Source organism: Peromyscus maniculatus, chromosome 2 (genome assembly GCF_049852395.1).
Source record: "Peromyscus maniculatus bairdii isolate BWxNUB_F1_BW_parent chromosome 2, HU_Pman_BW_mat_3.1, whole genome shotgun sequence".
Taxonomy (NCBI): domain Eukaryota; kingdom Metazoa; phylum Chordata; class Mammalia; order Rodentia; family Cricetidae; genus Peromyscus; species Peromyscus maniculatus.
The window spans coordinates 69665984-69689212 of record NC_134853.1 but is presented as its reverse complement, the minus strand read 5'-3'; the positions used below and the strand labels follow the sequence as shown (position 1 = coordinate 69689212).

General features: G+C 51.5%; 1 protein-coding gene and 1 long non-coding RNA gene across 13 annotated transcripts; both read left to right on the top strand.

The window, feature by feature from the left end:
* The first annotated feature begins 781 nt into the window (after positions 1-781).
* LOC143271841 (uncharacterized) lies at positions 782-1924 on the top strand. Its single transcript, XR_013049088.1, has 2 exons — positions 782-1147; positions 1725-1924. It is a non-coding gene; the product is annotated as an uncharacterized LOC143271841 (long non-coding RNA).
* A 1629-nt stretch (positions 1925-3553) lies between these two features.
* Positions 3554-17292, top strand: Slc25a51 (solute carrier family 25 member 51). 12 transcript variants are annotated; one of them, XM_076564133.1, is made up of 5 exons: positions 3578-3692; positions 6279-6302; positions 8454-8563; positions 11789-11858; positions 13371-17292. In XM_076564133.1, exon 5 carries the CDS (start codon positions 13410-13412, stop codon positions 14304-14306), a length of 897 nt encoding a protein of 298 aa, XP_076420248.1. In that variant the 5' UTR covers positions 3578-3692; positions 6279-6302; positions 8454-8563; positions 11789-11858; positions 13371-13409; the 3' UTR covers positions 14307-17292. The 12 variants fall into 12 exon arrangements, with proteins under 12 accessions (XP_076420254.1, XP_076420257.1, XP_076420256.1 ...); XM_076564135.1 differs by having other exon boundaries at positions 11789-11880; XM_015992542.3 differs by lacking the exon at positions 3578-3692 and adding an exon at positions 3974-4097.
* The last annotated feature ends 5937 nt before the right edge of the window (positions 17293-23229 follow it).

Here is a 23229-nt window from a genome sequence, read left to right as displayed (position 1 = left end):
AAGCCTAAGCTATATGGCCAAGCTTTCTTAATTAAGAAGTCTCCCTGTTGTTTATTTGGGAGCTGGCTGCTGGGACAGAAAAGTCTGCTTACAACGTACCTTTTCCCGAAGACGCAGATTCTAAGTATGCTGGGCAAACATGCTCCCACCAAGTTAGCCTCCAGCCCCTGGAAGCCCTTTTAAAACCTCTGATCTAGGGGCTGGAGAGATGGCTTGGTGGTTAAGAGCACTGACTACTCTTCCAGAAGACCCACGTTCAATTCCCAGCTCCCACGTGGCAGTTGACAACTGTCTGTAATTCCAGCTCCAGGTGATCTGACCCCCTATGCCAAAAGCACCCTAAAAAAATACATAAATAGCTGGGCGGTGGTGGCGCACGCCTTTAATCCCAGCACTCGGGAGGCAGAGCCAGGCGGATCTCTGAGTTCAAGGCCAGCCTGGGCTACAGAGTGAGATCCAGGACAGGAACTAAAACTGCACAGAGAAACCCTGTCTCTAAATAAATAAATAAAACCTATGCTCTACACTCGTATTTTATTTTGGCAAACATAGTGTCTCCCTTTTGGCATCAGAAAGCTCAGTCCTTGTGACTTGGCTGTGGGAAAGAGATACTTTTTTTTTTCTGTGTAACTTTGTGCTTTTCCTGGAACTCCGTTTGTAGACCAGGCTGGCCTTGAACTCACAGAGATCTGCCTGCCTCTGCCTCCTGAGTGCTGGACTAAAGGCGTGGGCCACCCGAAAGAGATACCTTTATGAGTGACTGTAACATTCTGACCTGTGTTTGGGAAGAGCCAGGCAAGAGGCAACAGTTTTGCCTAAGGTGATCAGGGAAGGCCATAGGTGGAGGAGGCAATGGTCCCTTGCCAGGCTACCATGTCTGGGGAAACTTTGATGGTGACAAGGACAAACAGTTTATAGAACACAAGGATTTGCAAAACATGAGAGACTGCACAGGACGACATCCCCGAATGAAAGCTAGCGATAAGGTCAGCGGCAAGCAGAGGAGCCAGACGACGTGTGTGTGACGTCCTGTGTGTGACGTCCTGTGTGTGACGTCCTGTGTGCCAAGTTAAGGAGCGTGGCAATCTTGACTGGGGAGAGTCCTGAGCTGAGGAGTGAGTGTCTGATGGTCCCTGTGGGGCTGCAGGTATGCAGAACATTCTGAGGATCTGAACAAGATAGGGGAGTGAAGCATGGGTACAGGAATGGAGAGCTAGCCTTAGGATGAATTCGGAATTTAAGAAGAGAGGGCTTCTGATCTTTTTGTTTGGTTGGCTTGGTTTGGTTTTTGGGTTTGGTTTTTGTTTTGTTTTGTTTTGTTTTGTTTTTGAGACAGGTTTTCTCTGTGTTGCTTTGGTACCTGTCCTGGAACTCACTCTTTAGCCCAGGCTGGCCTGGAACTCACAGAGATGGACAGGCTCTGCTTCCCAAGTGCTGGGATTAAAGGCGTGCACACACACACACACACACACACACACACACACACACACACACACACCGCAGGCTTTTGATCTTTAACAGATAGGCAAGAACAAGTGAGCAGAGTCCCTTGAGGCTCCCGAGGAGACACAGAGGCCTGCATGGTGGCCTGTAGCACAACAGCAATGTGCTGGCCCCATTCCAGACCCTGGTGATGATGGGCTTTCACTCTTTTGAATCAGTTATGCCCCAAGTGTATGTTTAATTTCAATCTTTCCTTTTTCTTTATGTCTCCCCCCACACAGGAGAAGAACTGTTAGTATTCTGACCCGCCCCTTGGAGACCCGCCCAGCGTCCTGACGTAAAGTCCCCTTTCAAAAAGAAAACTCCCCTCCACCCCCTCCATTCCTTCAAGATGTGCACCCTTGCCCCCTCCCCCTTTTCTCTTTCCCTCTCCCTCTCTCTCCCCCTCTTCCCCCTACCAAAACAAAACAATTCACTGAGACTCCTGTGCTCTGTATCATAACAATAACCTCTCCATTCTAAACTGAAATGAATGATTCATGCTACGGACACACTGGACACCTGCCTGGTGTCTTTGCTCTTTGAATAATACATTTGAATAGAAGTTCACAGAAGCCAAAGCCACACCATTTCGAGGTCGGTGTCCCCAGATGTTGCCTGGTTAATTGTTCTAACCCTAGTGTGGCTTTGACATTAGTCCATGATCAAAAAACTCTGTCCCTGTGCGCCTGCCAGGAGAGGTTTGCACTAACAGCCCCCATCTGACCTTTACAGTCTCACACCCCCACCCCACCCCCACTGCTGTGACTTCCTCTACTGGCCCACATTCCATCCCCTCATCCTCTGAGGCCCAGCTCAAACACCTCCTACCCTGTGAGTCCATCATCCCTGGTTCCCTCTCAAGGGGAAAAGGCCCTCGTACTTCTGCTTTTAGCCTTCGTTTTTGTATCCTCCACCAGACTCTGAACTCCCTTAGAGGCACCTGCTACACAGCGGGTCCCCACCTCCTCAAAGGTGTGTTCAACCTAGGTGCCCATAACTTCGTGGCAGAGGACGCCCTCAGTGTGGCTTGAGGGTTGGGTGTTGGAGGGGTCGCGTGCGGTTAAGAACATGTACTGCTCTTGCAGAGAGGACCTGAGTGTGGTACCCACATGGGACCGCCCACAGCCATCTGTAACTCCTGCATCCAGGGCCCTGAAGCCCTGTCTGGCCTTCCTGGACACCTATACACACGCACTAACATTCAAGTCAATTTATTGAAAAAATAAGTGTTTTGTAATTTTCCCCCTTAAAAACTCGATTGAGTGGTTGTCTAGGTGAACTTTGTATAAGATAAGGATGCTTTGCAACACGGAAAGATTGACATGCCTGTCTGCTGACGCAGGGAGGCGTGGTCTCGGAGGGGGAGGCGTGGTCTCGGAGGGGGAGGCGTGGTCTCCGACACCTTCAGAAGCAAGTCAACACTGGGCAGGCTGGGGACACCCACCTGGAGATGATCCCTGATGGTGGGATAACCCCAGTCCTAAGTGGCAAGCGCTTCACACGTCCCCGAGTCTGCCAAGGAGCCTCCCCCAGGCAGGCTGACCTCTTGACCCTTCGGTCAAATTCTCACTTCTGTCGCCTGCGGCCCTGTACAAATCAGAACCATTGTGGGAAGGTCACCGAGGAACACATTCACGGACGAGACGAAGTCACTTGCCCAAAGACACTCAGAGAGTGGCAGGGCTACAATTCCGTGAACTCCGGGCAGAGCGCTCCTTCCAAGACCCGGCAAACTGTGTGAGCCTCTAAGGAAAGGGCGGCCGCGTAGGACTTCATGCACACACGGGTATCTTGTGGAGTGCGGTGACAAAGAGCTCTCCGCCAAGAGACCCCGGGAACCGGACGCCTTCGAGCCGTCCCGCACGCGCGATCCGCATCCTCGGCTCTCTCCACGAACTCGACAGGCCCCACGCTAGAGGACGCGCTGGCTGATTGTGGCACAGCGAGGCCACCGTAGGGCCTCAGCGTAAAGCGAGGGGACCGGCGGCACCCCCGAGCCGGGCCAAAGGTGTGGACCGCGTCGCCACCCAGCCCCAGGCGGCCCACGGGAGCCCCGGCAGTCGCCACCCGCCGAGCAAGGCGGTGTCCCGATCACGTGGCCCGACGACGCTTCGACCCCACCCCCGCCCGGGCCGGGCCCGCTCTGCGCCTGCGCGGGCGCGGGCTGGCTCGCCGGCCGTCCTGCGGGCGGGCGCCCGCGGCCGTGGGTGAGTCCCGGGGTGGGGTGGGAGCGGCGGCCTGGGTGTCCCAGCTCCTGGAGCGACCGGGAGGGAGGCCTGAAGCGGGGCCGCGGCCGGGCAAGCCCCAGGCCCTGCTGGCGCGCATCGCGCTCGCCCGGGGCGCGGCGGCTCCCGCCCAGGGCCTGTGCTGCCGCGGGGCTCCTGGGCCCCCGGGAGGCGCCCACAGCTTGGGGCGGGGGAGCCTCGGGCCGGGGAAAGGAATCGGCCTTTGTGTGCGCCCCGCGGCGGCCCGTGGTTCCCCGTGGTGCTGGCGATTCCGCCCAGCGCCTTCCGGTCCTCACGGAGTGCGCAAATGGAAGCCTGGAGAATGCTCGTTCTGAGACAGACACCATGTTGCATCGGGCTGTAAACAGTCGGAGCAGAGCTGAGCCGGTGGGCGGCCGTCAATCGTTCCGTTCTCTGGGGATTGTTAGCATCGAGTGTAGGTAGAGGGTGTCAGCGCCTCGGCCATGTTAGGCCTTTTAGCATAACCTTTGTCTTGGCCCCTACAGGCTGCCCAGCTGCTCCTAGTGCCCACCTTCTGTTTGTTTTTACGTGTAGTCTGCTGAACAGAATACTGAGTTCTACGTGGAGTGGGCATGCCAGAAGGGATCTTTGCTTTGAAAGGATTCCTAGAATCGGGTCCAGGGCACACAGAAACAACCCCGAGTCACCCCTAGCGCTTCTTTAGGTCGACTCACTTTATCAGATAAAAGGCAGCTAAAATACTGGATTTTCGTCATAGATGTGCTTTGTATTTGCAGTGGCAAAATCTTGCTGTAACCGGTACTTGAACCCTGGCTAACCTTGTTTTTGAATGCTGACTCAGACCTGCTGACTAGTGGAAATTGACATCCTTTGAGAATTACAGTCGCCCTCTGCCCTGTTTTTGGACCAAGACCTTTGTACTAAGGTCACATCTGGGTTTTGCGTATCCCTGTGGGCTGCAAGTTACGTTGAGTGTTTAGAATTTGCACCGTCTCTTACATCACAGAAGTGTTTGACCCTTGTTGGATGAAAGTTGATTTTGCTCCCTTACCTTGGGATAAGTTAAGTGCCTTATGTAGCAAACTATGGCAGTTATGGTAAATAAACTTTGTAGTAAATTGCAAAGGATTATCATTACTATAACTTAAGTAGAAACCATTTTAGCAGGGTTTAGTCATGCATGTATTCAAAGTATAGTAATCAAACATGCCATATTTTAAATTTTTAAAAAGCATTTGGGGAAGGAGATCTAATGTGCCACTGTGCTTTAGGAGAGATCAGAGGACAACTTTCCAGAATCATTCTTTCTTCCATCCTGTGAATTACTGGGATTGAACTCAGGTCATCAGGCTTGGCTCCTTTATCTGAGGAGCCATCTTGCCTGCTCTCATGTTCTAAACTCCTACCAGGACACTGCACAGTGTTTTCCTTCTCTTGTTGCCTCAAGAACCTGCGCATGGGCTGCAGACACGGCTCTGCTGTTAAAGGCTTGGCCTGCAGCCTGGTCATGCCACCCTAATGGGTGACATTTTAAGTCTGAGCTTTAAGTCTGAGGTCTGGGAAGTTTTCAAAACATTTTTTTTTTTGCCAGGTGTGGTGTCACTCCCCTTTAATCCCAGCCCTCGGGAGGCAGAGGCAGGTGGATCTCTGTGGGTTCAGGGCCAGCCTGGTCTAGACTGAGTTTCAGGACAGGCACCAAAAGCTACACAGAGAAACCCTGTCTTGAAAAACCAAATATATGTGTGTGTGTGTGTGTGTGTGTGTGTGTGTGTGTGTGTGTGTGTGTATACATATATATGTATATATATACATACATACACACGTATATTTTTTCTGTATAGAACTTTTAATATTTAATAATCTAAATGTTCAGCAATATTCCTAAGATTTCTTATAGTTTGTAGAGAGGTCCATAACTGCTTTCCGAGGCTGTTTTCTGTTTGCTTACTAACAAGGTCCATTATTTTGGCCATTACTGATTGAATGGACCAGCTTTGTGGGGAGGGACTCTGTGACAGGGTTTATCTGTGTAGCCCTGGCTGGCCTTGAACTCAGAGGTGGGCCTGCCTCCTCCCAAGTGCTGGAACTAAAATGTGTGTCATGCCTGGCCAAATGGAACAGTTTTTTTTTTTAAGATTTATTTATTTATTATGTATACAGTGTTCTGGCTGCACATATCCCCGCAGGCAGAAGAGGGCACCAGATCTCATTACAGATGGTTGTGAGCCACCATGTGGGTGCTGGGAATTGAACTCAGGACCTTTGGAAGAGCAAGCAGTGCTCTTAACCTCTGAGCCATCTCTCCAGCCCCAAAAGGAACAATTTTAACTTGCGAAATTTTGTTAAGTAATACAATGATGAGTTCTTTTTTTTTCTTTCTTTCTTTTTTTTGATTCAGGATTTCTCTGTGTAGTTTTGATGTCTGTCCTGGAACTCACTTGGTAGCCCAGGCTGGCCTCAAACTTACAGAGATCCACCTGGCTCTGCCTCCCGAGTGCTGGGATTAAAGGCGTGTGGCTCTACTGCCCGGCTAGGACAAGTTCTATAAAAAATGAAAAGTAAATATGACCTTTGTTTGTTTTGCAGTGTTGAAGATTGAACACGCAGTAGGTAAGCATTCTTGTTGAACATCCCCAGACATGAACAAAATTTTGTTTTTTTGTTTTTTGTTTTTCAAGACAGGGTTTCTCTGCGTAGCTTTACACCTTTCCTGGAACTCACTTGGTAGCCCAGGCTGGCCTCGAACTCACAGAGATCCACCTGGCTCTGCCTCCCGAGTGCTGGGATTAAAGGTGTGCGCCACCACCGTCCAGTTATGAACAAAATTTTTATTGTTGAAGTGCACAAATAATTTGAGTTTGTCCAGGACCATGGTGTAAACAGCTATTTGATAGTAGCTTTAGAATTTTAAGTATATTGTTAGCTGGGCATGGTGGAAAATCCTGACCAGCCTCTGCTACATACTGAACTCTGGGCCAGCCTTGGCTAGATGGTGAGACCCTGTAAATAAAGTGTTCATAGTGTAAAACTGAAATATTCTTTGAATTTATAAATTGTTAGGATATTATACGATTATGTACATTAAATGTTTTTGTTGATTTGTGGGTTTTGTTTGTTTGATTTGCTTTTTTGAGATGGGGTCTCTATTTAGCCCTGGATTTCTGAGAACTCAATATGTAGACTAGGCAAGTCTTGATCTAACAGAGATCCTCCTGCCTCTGAGCGCTGATATTAAAAACTTGGGCAACCACACTTGGGGATTTTTGTTGATTTTAATGTTAACTATGAAACTAAAGAAGAACAAGACGTATAGTATCAGGCATTTCTGTGCCAGGTTTTAATTTTTAAAATCTTGTTTAGTCTAAGATTGACAAACATTAGCTAGTCCTATATTGTTGAGTATAGTACCACTAAGAGTTCTAGCCAGGTATGGTGACACACACCTTTAATCCCAGCACTTGGGAGGCTGAGGCAGATGGATCTCTGAGAGTGTGAGGCCAGCCTGGGCTACATAGGGAGTTAAGTATAGTCAGAGCGACATAGAGAGACCCTGTCTCAAAAACAAAACAAAAACTAGTTTTAGACAGGCCTGGTAGTATCTATAATTATAGCATTTAGAGCCTGAGGCAGGAGGATTATGAGTTTGTGGCCAGGCTATAAAGCAAGACCTGGTCTCAAACCAAGAAAAGTTTTTACCTCGTGCCTGTCTACTGGAGCAGTAAAACGCACGGATGTTGAAGATCAAGCAGCTAATCATGAACAGGCTCAGTATTTGGTAGACCTGTCACATGCCTATAGGACATTATTTTAAATTCACCATAGTAAATTACAGACCTCTGTACATTAAGAAAGGCAAGGGGCTGGAGAGATGCCTCAGAGGTTAAGAGCATATATATACTGCTCTTCCAGGGCATATATACATCAGGTGGTTCATAGCCCCTGGAAGTCTAACTCCCAGGGTGGGTCTGATACCTCTCCCGGCACCTGTACTCATATGCACCCCCCCCACACACACCCATACATACACATAGTTTAAAAAATAAAAAGAAAGGAAAATAGTATCATGTCACATTCTGTAGAGGTTTGGAATCACAGCAGATGTTGACAGTTTGTTTTGGGATGGGGAGGTGGGGAAGAGTGTCGGCAGTCAGCGAAGAGGTGGCTCTTTGTTGAGTGTGGGGACATTAGCAACTGACCACTGCTCAGAAAAAGGGGACAGATGCACACAGACCTGAGTATAGAAATTAAACCAGGTGTGGTGGTATTGTGTTCCCCAAAATATTGTGTACCCTAATAAACTTATCTGGGGTCAGAGAACAGAACAGCCACTAGATACAGAGGCCAGAAAATGGTGACATTAACACCTTTAATCCTATCACTTGGGAGGCAGAGATCCATCTGGATCTCTGTGAGTTCAAAGCCACACTGGAAACAGCCAGGCATGGTGATTCACGCCTTTAATCCCAGGAAGTGATGGCAGGAAGCAGAGAGGTGTATAAGGTGTGAAAACCAGGAACTAGAGCCTGGTTAAGCTTTTAGGCTTTCGAGCATTAGTTCAGCTGAGATTCATTCTGGATGAGGACTCAGAGGCTTCCAGTCTGAGGAAACAGGATCAGCTGAGGAATTGGCAAGGTGAGGTGGCTGCGGCTTGTTCTGCTTCTCTGATCTTCCAGCATTCACCTCAATAACTGGCTTCAGGTTTGTTTTATTAGAAAGATTCAGGCTACAACCAGGGTTTTTTTTTTCCTTCTCTTTTTTAAGGATGCAGTTATCAATATTGACCCCAGAAGAGAGAAGGCTGACAATGGGAAACATTGGGGAAGTTACCAGAAAGCTGTCATCATCAATGACAGGCTCAGTCGATGTCACAGGTGAATTCTTGTAAGCTTTAAATAATAATAATGCTGATAGTGTTTAAATTGTCCCACAGAGTAATGAGAGAGACCATAGATTTGCTCTTATAAAGCCAGAAAAGCTACTGAAACTTGATGTGAAAATCAGAAACTGGGATCCCTGGGGAACAGTGGTGTGTGTGGGGCGAAATTCTAGCAAGTGAAGTCGGGAGGGTGGCTTAGTGACAGAGCCCTAACTCAGCACGCACCAAAAACCAAAACAAAAAATCTTGGCGAATGTTATTCAGCTGAAAGGATATTTGACCAAGGCCAGCAGGGCCATCTCTGTGTCCTGAGGCTAGAGGTACAGTCTTTGGCTTCATTTAGAATGCTTTGGTTTTTTCTTCTGTGCAGGGCTGAGCTACATTAGCAGCCCTGTTTTGACTTTTTGATGGGGCGAAAGTGAGACGTGTTTCGTAGGAACTGCACCTTATGTTCTTTTCACTGGCTCGTGGTGTGAGTGGTGCCGCGCTCTTTTGCTGAAGGCAAGCGGCGAGCCACAGCTCCCGTCAGCCATGGCTCCCGTCAGCCATGGCTCCCGTCAGCCACGGCTCCCGTCAGCCACGGCTCCCGTCAGCCACGGCTCCCGTCAGCCACACAATCACAGCAGTAAACAGCTAATGCTCCCTTGCTAAAATATGGTGCTCAGTAGGTTAGGTAGGGGCTGGGGATAAAGCCCAGTGGTAGACCGTGGTTTAATCCCCAGCACCAAAAATAGGTAAATGCATTTTTATCTCATAATGGATTTATCAGGATACAACCTGAAGATCATCTCTCCATCAAATAAGTACTTCAGAAAAGAACAGTAACATAGTTCAGCCTTGTTGAGTACGTTCTGTACTCCAGACCACCCAAGGGTGCTCTCCATGTATTAACTCGATGAATTGAGCCCGTCTCGGGGGTAGGTGACTTCTGTGTCTCACAGACAAGACTCGTCAGAGCTCACAGGGACGTGTGTGGTAGAGCTGGGATTCTGATTCCGACAACTAGTAGGTTCTAAGGCCCCTGTGTGCTACCTCGGCTCTGATTCCAGTATCTCTGAGACCATTTATTTCCTAGTCCTGAGAGCATTGAACAAAGTTCACGGTAGTTCCAGCGGTGCGGGAGAAGAGCTGGAGAGCGCAGCTGCTGCTGTGGTGCGGCCTCTAAATGATTCCCCAGGTTGTGTTCTTAGGAGGAGACCTGGCTGGGTGCTGTCCTGTTCCATGTCTGCAGCTTCCGAGTGTGGTAATGGAGGGAAAACTTGAAGAATTTCAGAGGCTTTTGTTTCTGTTCAAATCAAAGGCTTGGACAGTTTGACTAGTTTCCTTTCCCTGTGGACTCCTTGAGGTGTGGCTTAGGTTTGTAACTTCCCACCTCTTGAGAGGTGCTGCTGTGAGCACAGGTCACGTGCCCGCCGCCGAGAGGCTGATCACCGACAGTTCTGTTTGGGATTCACCAAGAGCCACAGTAGTTTACCATAGCAGCGTAGCGTTTCACAGTCCAGCAATAGTGCACCAGCTCCTGTCTGTGTGCATGCACGTGCCCTGCTGGGCCTGTGGAGGTCAGAGGACAACTTTTGGGGATTAGTTCTCTCCTTCCACCTTGTTTCTGAGGTGTGGTCTGCACAGCTGCTCCAGGTTACTTGTCTTGTCCATGTCTACAGTAGTGGTTCTCAACCTGTGGGTTGCAACCCTTTTGGGGGTCAAACGATCCTTTCACAGGGGTCAGATACCCTGCATATCAGATACTTACGATTCATAACTGTAGCAAAATTACAATTATGAAGTAGCAATGAAATAATTTTATGACTGGGGGTCACCACAATGTGAGGAACCATAATAAAGGGTCACAGCATTAGGAAGGTTGAGAACCACTGTTCCAGCTGATTTTCCTGCCTCTGCCACAAGGCCTTTGCTCATTTGTAAACTGGGTTATGTACTATTTTGCTGCTGATTTGTTAAGTGTGGTCTCTCTCTTACTATAGGAGAATAGTTCATTAAAAAAATAAGGGCCTTTGAGAGGTGGCTCCATGGTTAAGAGTACTTGCTACCCTTTCAGAAAGCAGTCCCCAGTCCTCATGTTGGGGGTTCACAACCACCTGTGACTCCAGTGCCAGGGAATGATCCAACACACTCGGCTAGCCTCCCAGACACCTGCCAGCAAGTGTATGCGACTGCATACACTCCTACATAGGTAAATCATAGGTAGGGCATGGCGAAGCATCTTTTTAATCCCAGCACTCGGGAGGCAGAGGAAGATGGACTCGATGAGTTCAGAGCCAGCCTGATCTACAGAGTGAGTTCCAGGACAGCCAGGGCTACTCAGAAAAACCTTGTCTTAGAAACCGGAAAAAATTTAAAGAAAAAAAGACAATTTAAAATTTGCAAGTAGAGCCAAATTACTGTTTTGTCCCCAAATAAAAGGCGATGTCCAGGTGGTCTTGGAATGTAGGAATTGTCTCCAAGTGGAATCTTTTTTATAGCCACGCTGGCCCCAAACTTCCCGCCCCTTGCTTCAGCTTTCTGAGTGGGAGATTGCAGGAAACCTCCAGGCCTTGCTAGACCGGCTGTTTGACCATGTTTGTGGTTGGTTTTCTTTTTAAGTATTTGCAAATTACGTTTTTCTTTATCTCGTGTGGGGGGTAGCACACGTTATGTTGAAGTCTGAAGACCACTTGTGGAGTCGCTTCTCTCCTCCTACTGTGTGTAGTTCCAGGATCAAACGCGGACCACTGGCCTTGGTGGCAGGCACCTGGCAGGCACCTTGACTGCTGAGCCATCTCCTAGGCCCTGTCTTTTGTTTTGGGAGGGAACATTGCATCTTGTGGAAACAGACAGACCTGGGACTGTGCTTCCTCTCAGGGAGAGCAGAACTGTCTCTGTATCTTCAGATCTGCATCTCACTATCAGATATACCCACCGTGACCCCAGGGTGGCTTTCCAAAGTCATTGCTAGGTGTGGTAGACAGACGTCATCACAGTGTTGGCTGGCCCTGCTAATTACTAGTTATGTCTTGAACAATGTGGATCGTTGGGCTCTTTTTTCTTTTTTCACATATAAAACTAGAAAAATCACTTTATAGTGTATGAAAAAATAGAGCGTAGTACATACTTGAACCTCATTCTCCTATAAGCCTCACATCCCAAAATATGCAGCCTGTGCCCACAGACCCTTAGTTCTCATAGATGTTAATACACTGTTATGGGCTTGCTTACTTGGCAGATTCGCTGACTAGTCCGTGGCTTTATTGTCTTTGAGGACCCAATGCCTAGCAGAGGACCAAAGTTCACAGGTACAAAATACATGGAAACCAAGTGAGTGGCTGGGGTGGTTTGCTGCTGTATCTCCTGGAAGGACTTTCTCCTGCTTTTTATTTTGTTTTGTTTGAGACAGGATCTTTCGGGCGGTGGTGACACATGCCTTTAATCCCAGCACTTGGGAGGCAGAGGCAGGTGGATCTCTGTGAGTTCAAGGCCAGCCTGGTCTACAGAGTGAGTTCCAGGACAGGCACCAAAACTACACAGAGAAACCCTGTCTTGAAAAACAAAAACAAACAAGAAAAAAAAAAAGTGGGGGACGGTGTCTCTCTAGAAGCCCTAGCTGGCCTGAAACTTGGCTATGTAGACGCTAGGCTGACCTTTTAATTTTCAGTGTTCTTCTGCCTCTGAGTGTTTCACAGTTGCTGGGGCTGTATTGCTGGGTAGAATAGCCAGTGTTTAGGGACTGTGGGTCAGTGATCTTTGCACCCCTTGTTTTTTTTTTTTTTTTTTATAATTTTTAATACTTAAACAGGCTGGCCTCGAACTCGTGATCCTCCTGCCTCCGCCTCCTTCAGCAAATCCTACTGGCGTGCGCCGCCACTACCACCACCACTGGCGCATCCCTTGTTTTTTTATGAATTATTGTGAACCTCAGAAAGCTTTTGCTTATATGGATTGACACTCAAGGTGTCGGGGATTAAAACAAATTTTAGATAGTAATTACGTTAACAAAGCAATGATAAACCTATGGCCTTTAATATCACGTTTTATGAAAAATAGCTATTGCATTCTGTGCCCCCTTCTTTTCCATGAGACAAATGTGTTTTAGAATTTTCCAGACTTCCTTCCTGTCTGGCTAACAGATAGATGGAGTCTCCTGTCTAGTTCTCCCTTCAGTCTGCTGTAAGGGTTGTTTGGGTGGGAGTGATTACAGAATAACCAGTCTCACATAACTGCAGTCGAAAAGGGAAGACCCAGGACTCCCCCAGTACTCTTCTGAAAGAATCCTAAACAGTCAGTGAGCTGAAGCTAGGCATGGTGAAGGTAGCCTCTAATTCTAGTACTCAAGATTGGGAGTGGAAGGCTAGCATGGACTATATATAGCAAGCAGCAACAAACCCCACAGAAAACAAACTACTGATCTGTTGTACCTGTATGCCTGTGTGGAAACAGCATCGTTAATACATGCCACTAGTAAAAGTTGTTGTTTTTTTGTTTTTTTTTTTTTTAATTTAAAAACAGTATTTCTAGCTGGGCGGTGGTGGCGCATGCCTTTAATCCCAGCACTCAGGAGGCAGAGCCAGGTGGATCTCTGTGAATTCGAGGCCAGCCTGGGCTACCAAGTGAGTTCCAGGAAAGGTGCAAAGCTACACAGAGAAACCCTGTCTCAAAAAAACAAAAACAAAAAAAAAAAAAAGAGGAAAAAAAAAAAACAGTATTTCTAGTCCAGTTTTAAAGGAAAAATGTAGAGTCTGGACATTGGAAAGGGGATTGGGGCAAAGTTTGTGTTCTGCTCTTTGTAACACCTTTGTCATTGATTATAGGTTAAAAAAATTTCCTAGAGAAGAAGGATCGTAAGCACCATGATGGACTCAGAAGCGCATAATAAGAGGTCCCCAATATTGACCTCTCCCAGCCAGGATTTGTCAACTCACATCGCAGACGTGGGTGAGATAAAGCATTACTTCTGTGGCTGCTGCGCAGCCTTCAACAACGTGGCCATCACATACCCTGTTCAGAAGATCCTCTTCCGGCAGCAGCTGTATGGCATCAAAACGCGCGATGCCATTCTCCAGCTGAGGAGGGATGGGTTTCGAAACTTGTATCGTGGGATCCTCCCCCCACTGATGCAGAAGACAGCCACGCTGGCGCTTATGTTTGGTCTGTATGAGGACCTGTCTCGCCTGCTCCGCAAGCACGTGAGCAGCACCCCGGAGTTTGCCATCAGAAGTGTGGCAGCCGTGCTGGCCGGGACAACAGAAGCCATTCTCACTCCATTAGAAAGGGTCCAGACTTTGCTTCAGGACCACAAGCACCACGATAAATTCACAAACACTTACCAGGCCTTCCGGGCCCTGAGATGCCATGGAGTTGCAGAGTACTACCGAGGCTTGGTGCCTATCCTCTTCCGAAATGGATTCAGCAATGTCCTTTTTTTTGGCCTTCGGGGGCCCATCAAGGAGCATCTGCCTACGGCCACTACGAATAGCGCGCACTTGGTCAACGACTTTATCTGTGGAGGTGTGCTGGGTGCCATGTTGGGGTTCTTAAGCTTCCCGATTAATGTTGTAAAAGCTCGAATACAGTCTCAGATCGGTGGGCCATTCCAGTCTCTCCCCATGGTTTTCAAGACAATCTGGGTAGAACGGGACAGGAAACTGATCAATCTTTTCAGGGGTGCCCATCTGAATTACCATCGCTCACTCATCTCCTGGGGAATAATCAATGCAACGTACGAGTTTTTGTTAAAGATTGTATGATAAGGTCACTACAGGAAATGTTTTTCTCATCCAACTAGACCTAAAGAGAATGCAACGTGGTTTTGCTCCTGATTGGCTTAAATACAGGTTGGCGTCACTAAGTCCAGGCCATAATAAACTACGGACAAAACGTTGACAAAAACAATAAAAGGTTTCAGTGGGCAGATGGCAGGGTTGTGGTTTGATCATTACTCAGGAGCTTTAGCCGTTCCCTGGTAACTAGCCGCATATCTGATGGTCTTTTCAAGGCAGCTGTCAGCCAAGAGAGAGGAAGGGACCGGAGCCTTTTCCTCCCGGAAGGAAGGGGCTGCGAGGCTCCTGTATGGAAACATGGCGTCAGCATCCGGGGCATATGCTCCTACCCCAGGGTTGCTCCGGCTCCCTCTCACCTCCTTCACTGCTTCTGTGCTCTTAGGTCACCTTCATTAAAGCCAAGCAGTGCATGGTGGGCTGGAGCAGAGACAGAAGACAGTGTCTGGCTGGATAGTCCAGGAATTGTTGAAGTTAGCTTTGAAACAAGAAGTGCTGTGGAGGTCGTCATTATCCAAACTCTTTATTTAGATTTGATAGTGGTTAGCAGCTAATGAAAGCTTCCATTTCACTGTTTAGCTTTGAACATTTTCTGTTTAATTCTGAATGTGACTTTAAGCCCTTCCAGGATGTCCTTGTGCTTTCTTACTGAATTCCTTGCCAGAAGATAGGGTGGCCTGGTTCACTTCTGTCGTGTGCTTCATCCTGGGAAGCAGGCACTGCCAGGTCTCCTGTTTCTGCTCGCTTTCTGCTACCGGTGCCAACGTAGCTGACCAGAGGGGCACTGCCCCTTGTGAGTGGTAACTGTCTTGTCTGTCTGTCCTTTTCCCGGTTCTAGACTTTCAAAAATAAACACTTCCATAAAGTTTCTTTGGGGAGTCTGTTAATACAATTGCAGGGTTCTTCTTGGTTTCACAGTGCTGCAGAGCAAGGTGAGAAGCGGAGGGTGGGTTTCCCAGGGCTCACTCTCATTTCTCTGGAAAGAGACTTCTTCAGGGTTGACATCCTAGGAGCCCGGTTTACCACTGTGCCATTAGAACAGCGGGACAGGGGCTGGTCTAGCCTCGCACCTGACGGCTGGAGCTCAGCTAGGGTTTAACAGGCACAGAAGGATCAAGGAATCAGTTCTTTTCTGGGTAAATGTGACATGACTCACAAGCCAACTGAAATAACATCCATTCTGGAGAAGTAGTTTATGAATGTTAAAAAAGCTGTCTGTAAGTACTAGATAACTTGTTTCCCAGGATTTGTCATGAGAAGTCAGCTTACCTTTTTTTTTAATGGTGCTAGGGATGGAACCCAGGCCCTTGTACATCCTAGGCAAGTGCTACCCGCTGAGCTACACTCCAGCCTCCCCAGTTTTGATCCTTTGAGACAGAGTCTCAACATGCAGTCCAGGCTGGTCTTGAGCTCACAGAGGTCTATCTGGCTCTGCCTCCTGAGTGCTAGGATTAGTTAAAGGCCTGAGCTGCCAATACCTAGCATCTCCAGTCTTTAAAGGTGTCTTACAGTTTTTCATCCCTCTGGGTAATTGCATACAAGTATGTGCTTACACCTACAAACTGAAATCAGACCCTCAACTGGAGTTGGCTAGAAGTTTCTGGGGCAGGTAATTCAAGACAGCTGTTTACCTCTATGCTAAAGCTGGTTAAGTAAACATTCTTCCGGCTGTAAGGGTGGGGAGCATAGGAAGCTTTGGGACAGCAGGAGAGGAGGTCGGCGGCTCTGGAGAACCCTGATGGAAGAGTTTGTGCAGTGCAGTGCAGGCATGCAGGTGTGAGGACTCGGAAGACAAGACTTGACCCAGATAAATTGAAACGGAAGTACTGTGGCTTCGGTGAAGATTTGAAGGGAGTAAACTCTCACAAAGGAAAGATGGCACCGTGACTCCTGGCCCCGGGTTCACGTGCAACATGAGCACCCACGGGCCTGTCCAGGGGCAGCCCAGGGACGGTGAGTGACAGGGATCACCCCTTGGCCCTGGCCTGAGCTTCCTTGGCCTGCAGTGAAACGGACTTGTTTTCTCACACTCCATGCAGGTGTGGAAGTTTTACGTGTAAAGCGCTCCTGTCGAGTACAGGAGAACGATGAGGACAGTGCTTTGGCTTGTGCTCTTTCAATTATGTGGCATTTTAAAACAATTACTAAACTTCTTAATGATTTTTAACTCCTAAGCATTTCGTCACTCTCCGCCGAGCTCTCCAAGACTAAACTGCAGTATATTCCAGAGGTGGCTTTGTCTCCTGCCATCTTAGGCTTGACAAAAAAAATTCATAACTTGTAACCCACTTTGTCTGAACTTTTATGCCAGAATGTAATTAATAGATTCTAACTAGTGGTGATATTTTTTACGGGCATGATTAAAGAACTCTCTGAAAAGCTTTAAAGTGACCTTTCTGTTATGTGTGGGGCGCAGGTGGCTCATGAGCACAGGACACTGGTATCCTGTGTTTCTTAGCTGACGCCATCAGAAACACATCATGAGTTCCCATTCCACACACCTCAGTGCCGGGAACCTTGAGGTCTGCGCCAGGGTTGACACAACACAGCCTTTGCATGTTGGCAAGTTGGTATTTTCCTTTATTTGTGGTCAGAGACATGTTTGTGCCTATCAGCATCCATCTTGTGGTTGGTCATATAATCACCTGCTATATATTGTGACCTTGTACAATAAAGAAGAATTGTGTGTATATATATACAGTTATATATAGTTATATTCCTGTACCTGAGATCCCTAAGCTCAATTCCAATGTAGATAAGGCCACAAACTTGTAAGGCACAGAGGGCTGGCTTTGTATGAGAGGTACCCTGGATGAACACTGGTTGGAGGAGATCCGTGCAGTGTGGGATGCGGTCTCAGAAGAGGCCCAGACTGTTGGCAGTAAGGCACTCATACCTGGTTTATGTTAAATGGATTTTTTCTCATGTACAAATAAATGCATATCAAAAACTTAAATACGTTCTCTTGAGATTTAAAGATTTCTAGTTTTTTGTTGTTGTTGGTTTTGGTTTTTCAACACAGGATTGTTGTGTGTAGCTTTAGTTGTCCTGGAACTAACTTGATAGTCCAGGCTGGCCTCGAACTCACAGAGATCTGCCTGGCTCTGCCTCCGAGTGCTGGGATTAAAGGCGTGCGCCACCACCGCCCGGCGATTTGTTTGTTTTATTGCTGTCCTTTGCTTGCAAATTGGTGAGGAGGTGAGTCTACATATATTCTTTGTATATTAAAAGTGGCTAAACACAAAGCTTTGGATGCTCTATTGAGATGTGACCGTGAGTTGGAGTAAATCTGTTAAATATTTGTGTTAACTTTGGGGAAGTTGGAATACAGTTTGGTGTTTTGTGGCTGGGTGGTCTCTTACCACGAGAGCTTTTTCTGTCTGTCACAAACGTGCGGCACCAGGCCCTTCCTCCTGACCCTCCTGACCCTTCCTCCTGACCCTTCCTCCTGACCCTTCCTCCTGACCCTTCCTCCTGACCCTTCCTCCTGACCCTCCCTCCTGACCCTTCCTCCTGACCCTCCTGACCCTTCCTCCTGACCCTTCCTCCTGACCCTTCCTCCTGACCCTTCCTCCTGACCCTCCTGACCCTTCCTCCTGACCCTTCCTCCTGACCCTTCCTCCTGACCCTTCCTCCTGACCCTCCTGACCCTTCCTCCTGACCCTCCTGACCCTTCCTCCTGACCCTTCCTCCTGACCCTTCCTCCTGACCCTCCTGACCCTCCTGACCCTTCCTCCTGACCCTTCCTCCTGACCCTTCCTCCTGACCCTCCTGACCCTCCTGACCCTTCCTCCTGACCCTCCTGACCCTTCCTCCTGACCCTTCCTCCTGACCCTCCTGACCCTTCCTCCTGACCCTTCCTCCTGACCCTCCTGACCCTTCCTCCTGACCCTTCCTCCTGACCCTTCCTCCTGACCCTTCCTCCTGACCCTTCCTCCTGACCCTTCCTCCTGACCCTTCCTCCTGACCCTCCTGACCCTCCTGACCCTTCCTCCTGACCCTTCCTCCTGACCCTCCCTCCTGACCCTCCTGACCCTCCTGACCCTTCCTCCTGACCCTTCCTCCTGACCCTTCCTCCTGACCCTTCCTCCTGACCCTTCCTCCTGACCCTCCTGACCCTTCCTCCTGACCCTCCTGACCCTTCCTCCTGACCCTCCTGACCCTTCCTCCTGACCCTTCCTCCTGACCCTTCCTCCTGACCCTCCCTCCTGACCCTCCTGACCCTCCCTCCTGACCCTCCTGACCCTTCCTCCTGACCCTCCTGACCCTTCCTCCTGACCCTTCCTCCTGACCCTCCTGACCCTTCCTCCTGACCCTTCCTCCTGACCCTTCCTCCTGACCCTTCCTCCTGACCCTTCCTCCTGACCCTTCCTCCTGACCCTCCTGACCCTTCCTCCTGACCCTTCCTCCTGACCCTCCTGACCCTTCCTCCTGACCCTTCCTCCTGACCCTTCCTCCTGACCCTCCTGACCCTCCTGACCCTTCCTCCTGACCCTTCCTCCTGACCCTCCTGACCCTTCCTCCTGACCCTTCCTCCTGACCCTCCTGACCCTTCCTCCTGACCCTCCTGACCCTTCCTCCTGACCCTTCCTCCTGACCCTTCCTCCTGACCCTTCCTCCTGACCCTTCCTCCTGACCCTTCCTCCTGACCCTCCTGACCCTCCTGACCCTCCTGACCCTTCCTCCTGACCCTTCCTCCTGACCCTCCTGACCCTCCTGACCCTCCTGACCCTTCCTCCTGACCCTTCCTCCTGACCCTCCTGACCCTCCTGACCCTTCCTCCTGACCCTTCCTCCTGACCCTTCCTCCTGACCCTCCTGACCCTCCTGACCCTTCCTCCTGACCCTCCTGACCCTTCCTCCTGACCCTTCCTCCTGACCCTCCTGACCCTTCCTCCTGACCCTTCCTCCTGACCCTCCTGACCCTTCCTCCTGACCCTTCCTCCTGACCCTTCCTCCTGACCCTTCCTCCTGACCCTTCCTCCTGACCCTTCCTCCTGACCCTCCTGACCCTTCCTCCTGACCCTCCTGACCCTTCCTCCTGACCCTTCCTCCTGACCCTTCCTCCTGACCCTTCCTCCTGACCCTTCCTCCTGACCCTTCCTCCTGACCCTCCTGACCCTTCCTCCTGACCCTTCCTCCTGACCCTCCTGACCCTTCCTCCTGACCCTCCTGACCCTTCCTCCTGACCCTCCTGACCCTTCCTCCTGACCCTTCCTCCTGACCCTTCCTCCTGACCCTTCCTCCTGACCCTTCCTCCTGACCCTTCCTCCTGACCCTCCTGACCCTTCCTCCTGACCCTTCCTCCTGACCCTCCTGACCCTCCCTCCTGACCCTCCTGACCCTTCCTCCTGACCCTTCCTCCTGACCCTTCCTCCTGACCCTCCTGACCCTTCCTCCTGACCCTTCCTCCTGACCCTTCCTCCTGACCCTCCTGACCCTTCCTCCTGACCCTCCTGACCCTCCTGACCCTCCTGACCCTCCTGACCCTCCCTCCTGACCCTTCCTCCTGACCCTTCCTCCTGACCCTTCCTCCTGACCCTCCTGACCCTTCCTCCTGACCCTCCCTCCTGACCCTCCTGACCCTCCCTCCTGACCCTCCTGACCCTTCCTCCTGACCCTCCTGACCCTTCCTCCTGACCCTCCTGACCCTTCCTCCTGACCCTCCTGACCCTTCCTCCTGACCCTCCTGACCCTTCCTCCTGACCCTCCTGACCCTTCCTCCTGACCCTTCCTCCTGACCCTCCTGACCCTTCCTCCTGACCCTCCTGACCCTCCTGACCCTCCTGACCCTTCCTCCTGACCCTCCTGACCCTTCCTCCTGACCCTTCCTCCTGACCCTTCCTCCTGACCCTTCCTCCTGACCCTTCCTCCTGACCCTCCTGACCCTTCCTCCTGACCCTTCCTCCTGACCCTTCCTCCTGACCCTTCCTCCTGACCCTCCTGACCCTTCCTCCTGACCCTTCCTCCTGACCCTCCTGACCCTTCCTCCTGACCCTTCCTCCTGACCCTTCCTCCTGACCCTCCTGACCCTCCTGACCCTTCCTCCTGACCCTTCCTCCTGACCCTCCTGACCCTCCTGACCCTTCCTCCTGACCCTTCCTCCTGACCCTTCCTCCTGACCCTTCCTCCTGACCCTCCTGACCCTTCCTCCTGACCCTTCCTCCTGACCCTTCCTCCTGACCCTCCTGACCCTTCCTCCTGACCCTTCCTCCTGACCCTTCCTCCTGACCCTCCTGACCCTCCTGACCCTTCCTCCTGACCCTTCCTCCTGACCCTCCTGACCCTTCCTCCTGACCCTTCCTCCTGACCCTCCTGACCCTTCCTCCTGACCCTCCTGACCCTTCCTCCTGACCCTCCTGACCCTTCCTCCTGACCCTTCCTCCTGACCCTCCTGACCCTCCTGACCCTCCTGACCCTTCCTCCTGACCCTTCCTCCTGACCCTCCTGACCCTCCTGACCCTCCTGACCCTTCCTCCTGACCCTCCTGACCCTCCTGACCCTTCCTCCTGACCCTCCTGACCCTCCTGACCCTTCCTCCTGACCCTTCCTCCTGACCCTTCCTCCTGACCCTTCCTCCTGACCCTTCCTCCTGACCCTTCCTCCTGACCCTCCTGACCCTCCTGACCCTCCTGACCCTTCCTCCTGACCCTTCCTCCTGACCCTCCTGACCCTCCTGACCCTCCTGACCCTTCCTCCTGACCCTCCTGACCCTCCTGACCCTTCCTCCTGACCCTCCTGACCCTCCTGACCCTTCCTCCTGACCCTTCCTCCTGACCCTTCCTCCTGACCCTTCCTCCTGACCCTTCCTCCTGACCCTTCCTCCTGACCCTCCTGACCCTTCCTCCTGACCCTCCTGACCCTCCTGACCCTTCCTCCTGACCCTCCTGACCCTTCCTCCTGACCCTCCTGACCCTTCCTCCTGACCCTTCCTCCTGACCCTCCTGACCCTCCTGACCCTCCTGACCCTTCCTCCTGACCCTTCCTCCTGACCCTCCTGACCCTCCTGACCCTCCTGACCCTTCCTCCTGACCCTTCCTCCTGACCCTCCTGACCCTCCTGACCCTTCCTCCTGACCCTTCCTCCTGACCCTTCCTCCTGACCCTTCCTCCTGACCCTTCCTCCTGACCCTTCCTCCTGACCCTCCTGACCCTTCCTCCTGACCCTCCTGACCCTCCTGACCCTTCCTCCTGACCCTTCCTCCTGACCCTCCTGACCCTCCTGACCCTTCCTCCTGACCCTCCTGACCCTCCTGACCCTTCCTCCTGACCCTTCCTCCTGACCCTCCTGACCCTTCCTCCTGACCCTTCCTCCTGACCCTCCTGACCCTTCCTCCTGACCCTCCTGACCCTTCCTCCTGACCCTCCTGACCCTTCCTCCTGACCCTTCCTCCTGACCCTCCTGACCCTCCTGACCCTCCTGACCCTTCCTCCTGACCCTTCCTCCTGACCCTTCCTCCTGACCCTCCTGACCCTTCCTCCTGACCCTTCCTCCTGACCCTTCCTCCTGACCCTCCTGACCCTTCCTCCTGACCCTCCTGACCCTCCTGACCCTCCTGACCCTCCTGACCCTTCCTCCTGACCCTTCCTCCTGACCCTCCTGACCCTTCCTCCTGACCCTCCTGACCCTCCTGACCCTTCCTCCTGACCCTCCTGACCCTCCTGACCCTTCCTCCTGACCCTCCTGACCCTTCCTCCTGACCCTTCCTCCTGACCCTTCCTCCTGACCCTCCTGACCCTTCCTCCTGACCCTTCCTCCTGACCCTTCCTCCTGACCCTCCTGACCCTTCCTCCTGACCCTCCTGACCCTCCTGACCCTCCTGACCCTCCTGACCCTCCCTCCTGACCCTTCCTCCTGACCCTTCCTCCTGACCCTTCCTCCTGACCCTCCTGACCCTTCCTCCTGACCCTTCCTCCTGACCCTCCCTCCTGACCCTCCTGACCCTCCCTCCTGACCCTCCTGACCCTTCCTCCTGACCCTCCTGACCCTTCCTCCTGACCCTCCTGACCCTTCCTCCTGACCCTCCTGACCCTTCCTCCTGACCCTCCTGACCCTTCCTCCTGACCCTCCTGACCCTTCCTCCTGACCCTCCTGACCCTTCCTCCTGACCCTCCTGACCCTTCCTCCTGACCCTCCTGACCCTTCCTCCTGACCCTCCTGACCCTTCCTCCTGACCCTCCTGACCCTTCCTCCTGACCCTTCCTCCTGACCCTTCCTCCTGACCCTCCTGACCCTTCCTCCTGACCCTCCTGACCCTTCCTCCTGACCCTTCCTCCTGACCCTTCCTCCTGACCCTTCCTCCTGACCCTTCCTCCTGACCCTTCCTCCTGACCCTTCCTCCTGACCCTCCTGACCCTCCTGACCCTCCTGACCCTCCTGACCCTTCCTCCTGACCCTTCCTCCTGACCCTCCTGACCCTTCCTCCTGACCCTTCCTCCTGACCCTCCTGACCCTCCTGACCCTCCTGACCCTCCTGACCCTTCCTCCTGACCCTTCCTCCTGACCCTCCTGACCCTTCCTCCTGACCCTTCCTCCTGACCCTCCTGACCCTCCTGACCCTTCCTCCTGACCCTTCCTCCTGACCCTCCTGACCCTTCCTCCTGACCCTCCTGACCCTTCCTCCTGACCCTTCCTCCTGACCCTCCTGACCCTTCCTCCTGACCCTTCCTCCTGACCCTTCCTCCTGACCCTTCCTCCTGACCCTTCCTCCTGACCCTTCCTCCTGACCCTCCTGACCCTTCCTCCTGACCCTTCCTCCTGACCCTTCCTCCTGACCCTCCTGACCCTCCCTCCTGACCCTCCTGACCCTCCCTCCTGACCCTTCCTCCTGACCCTTCCTCCTGACCCTCCTGACCCTCCCTCCTGACCCTCCTGACCCTTCCTCCTGACCCTCC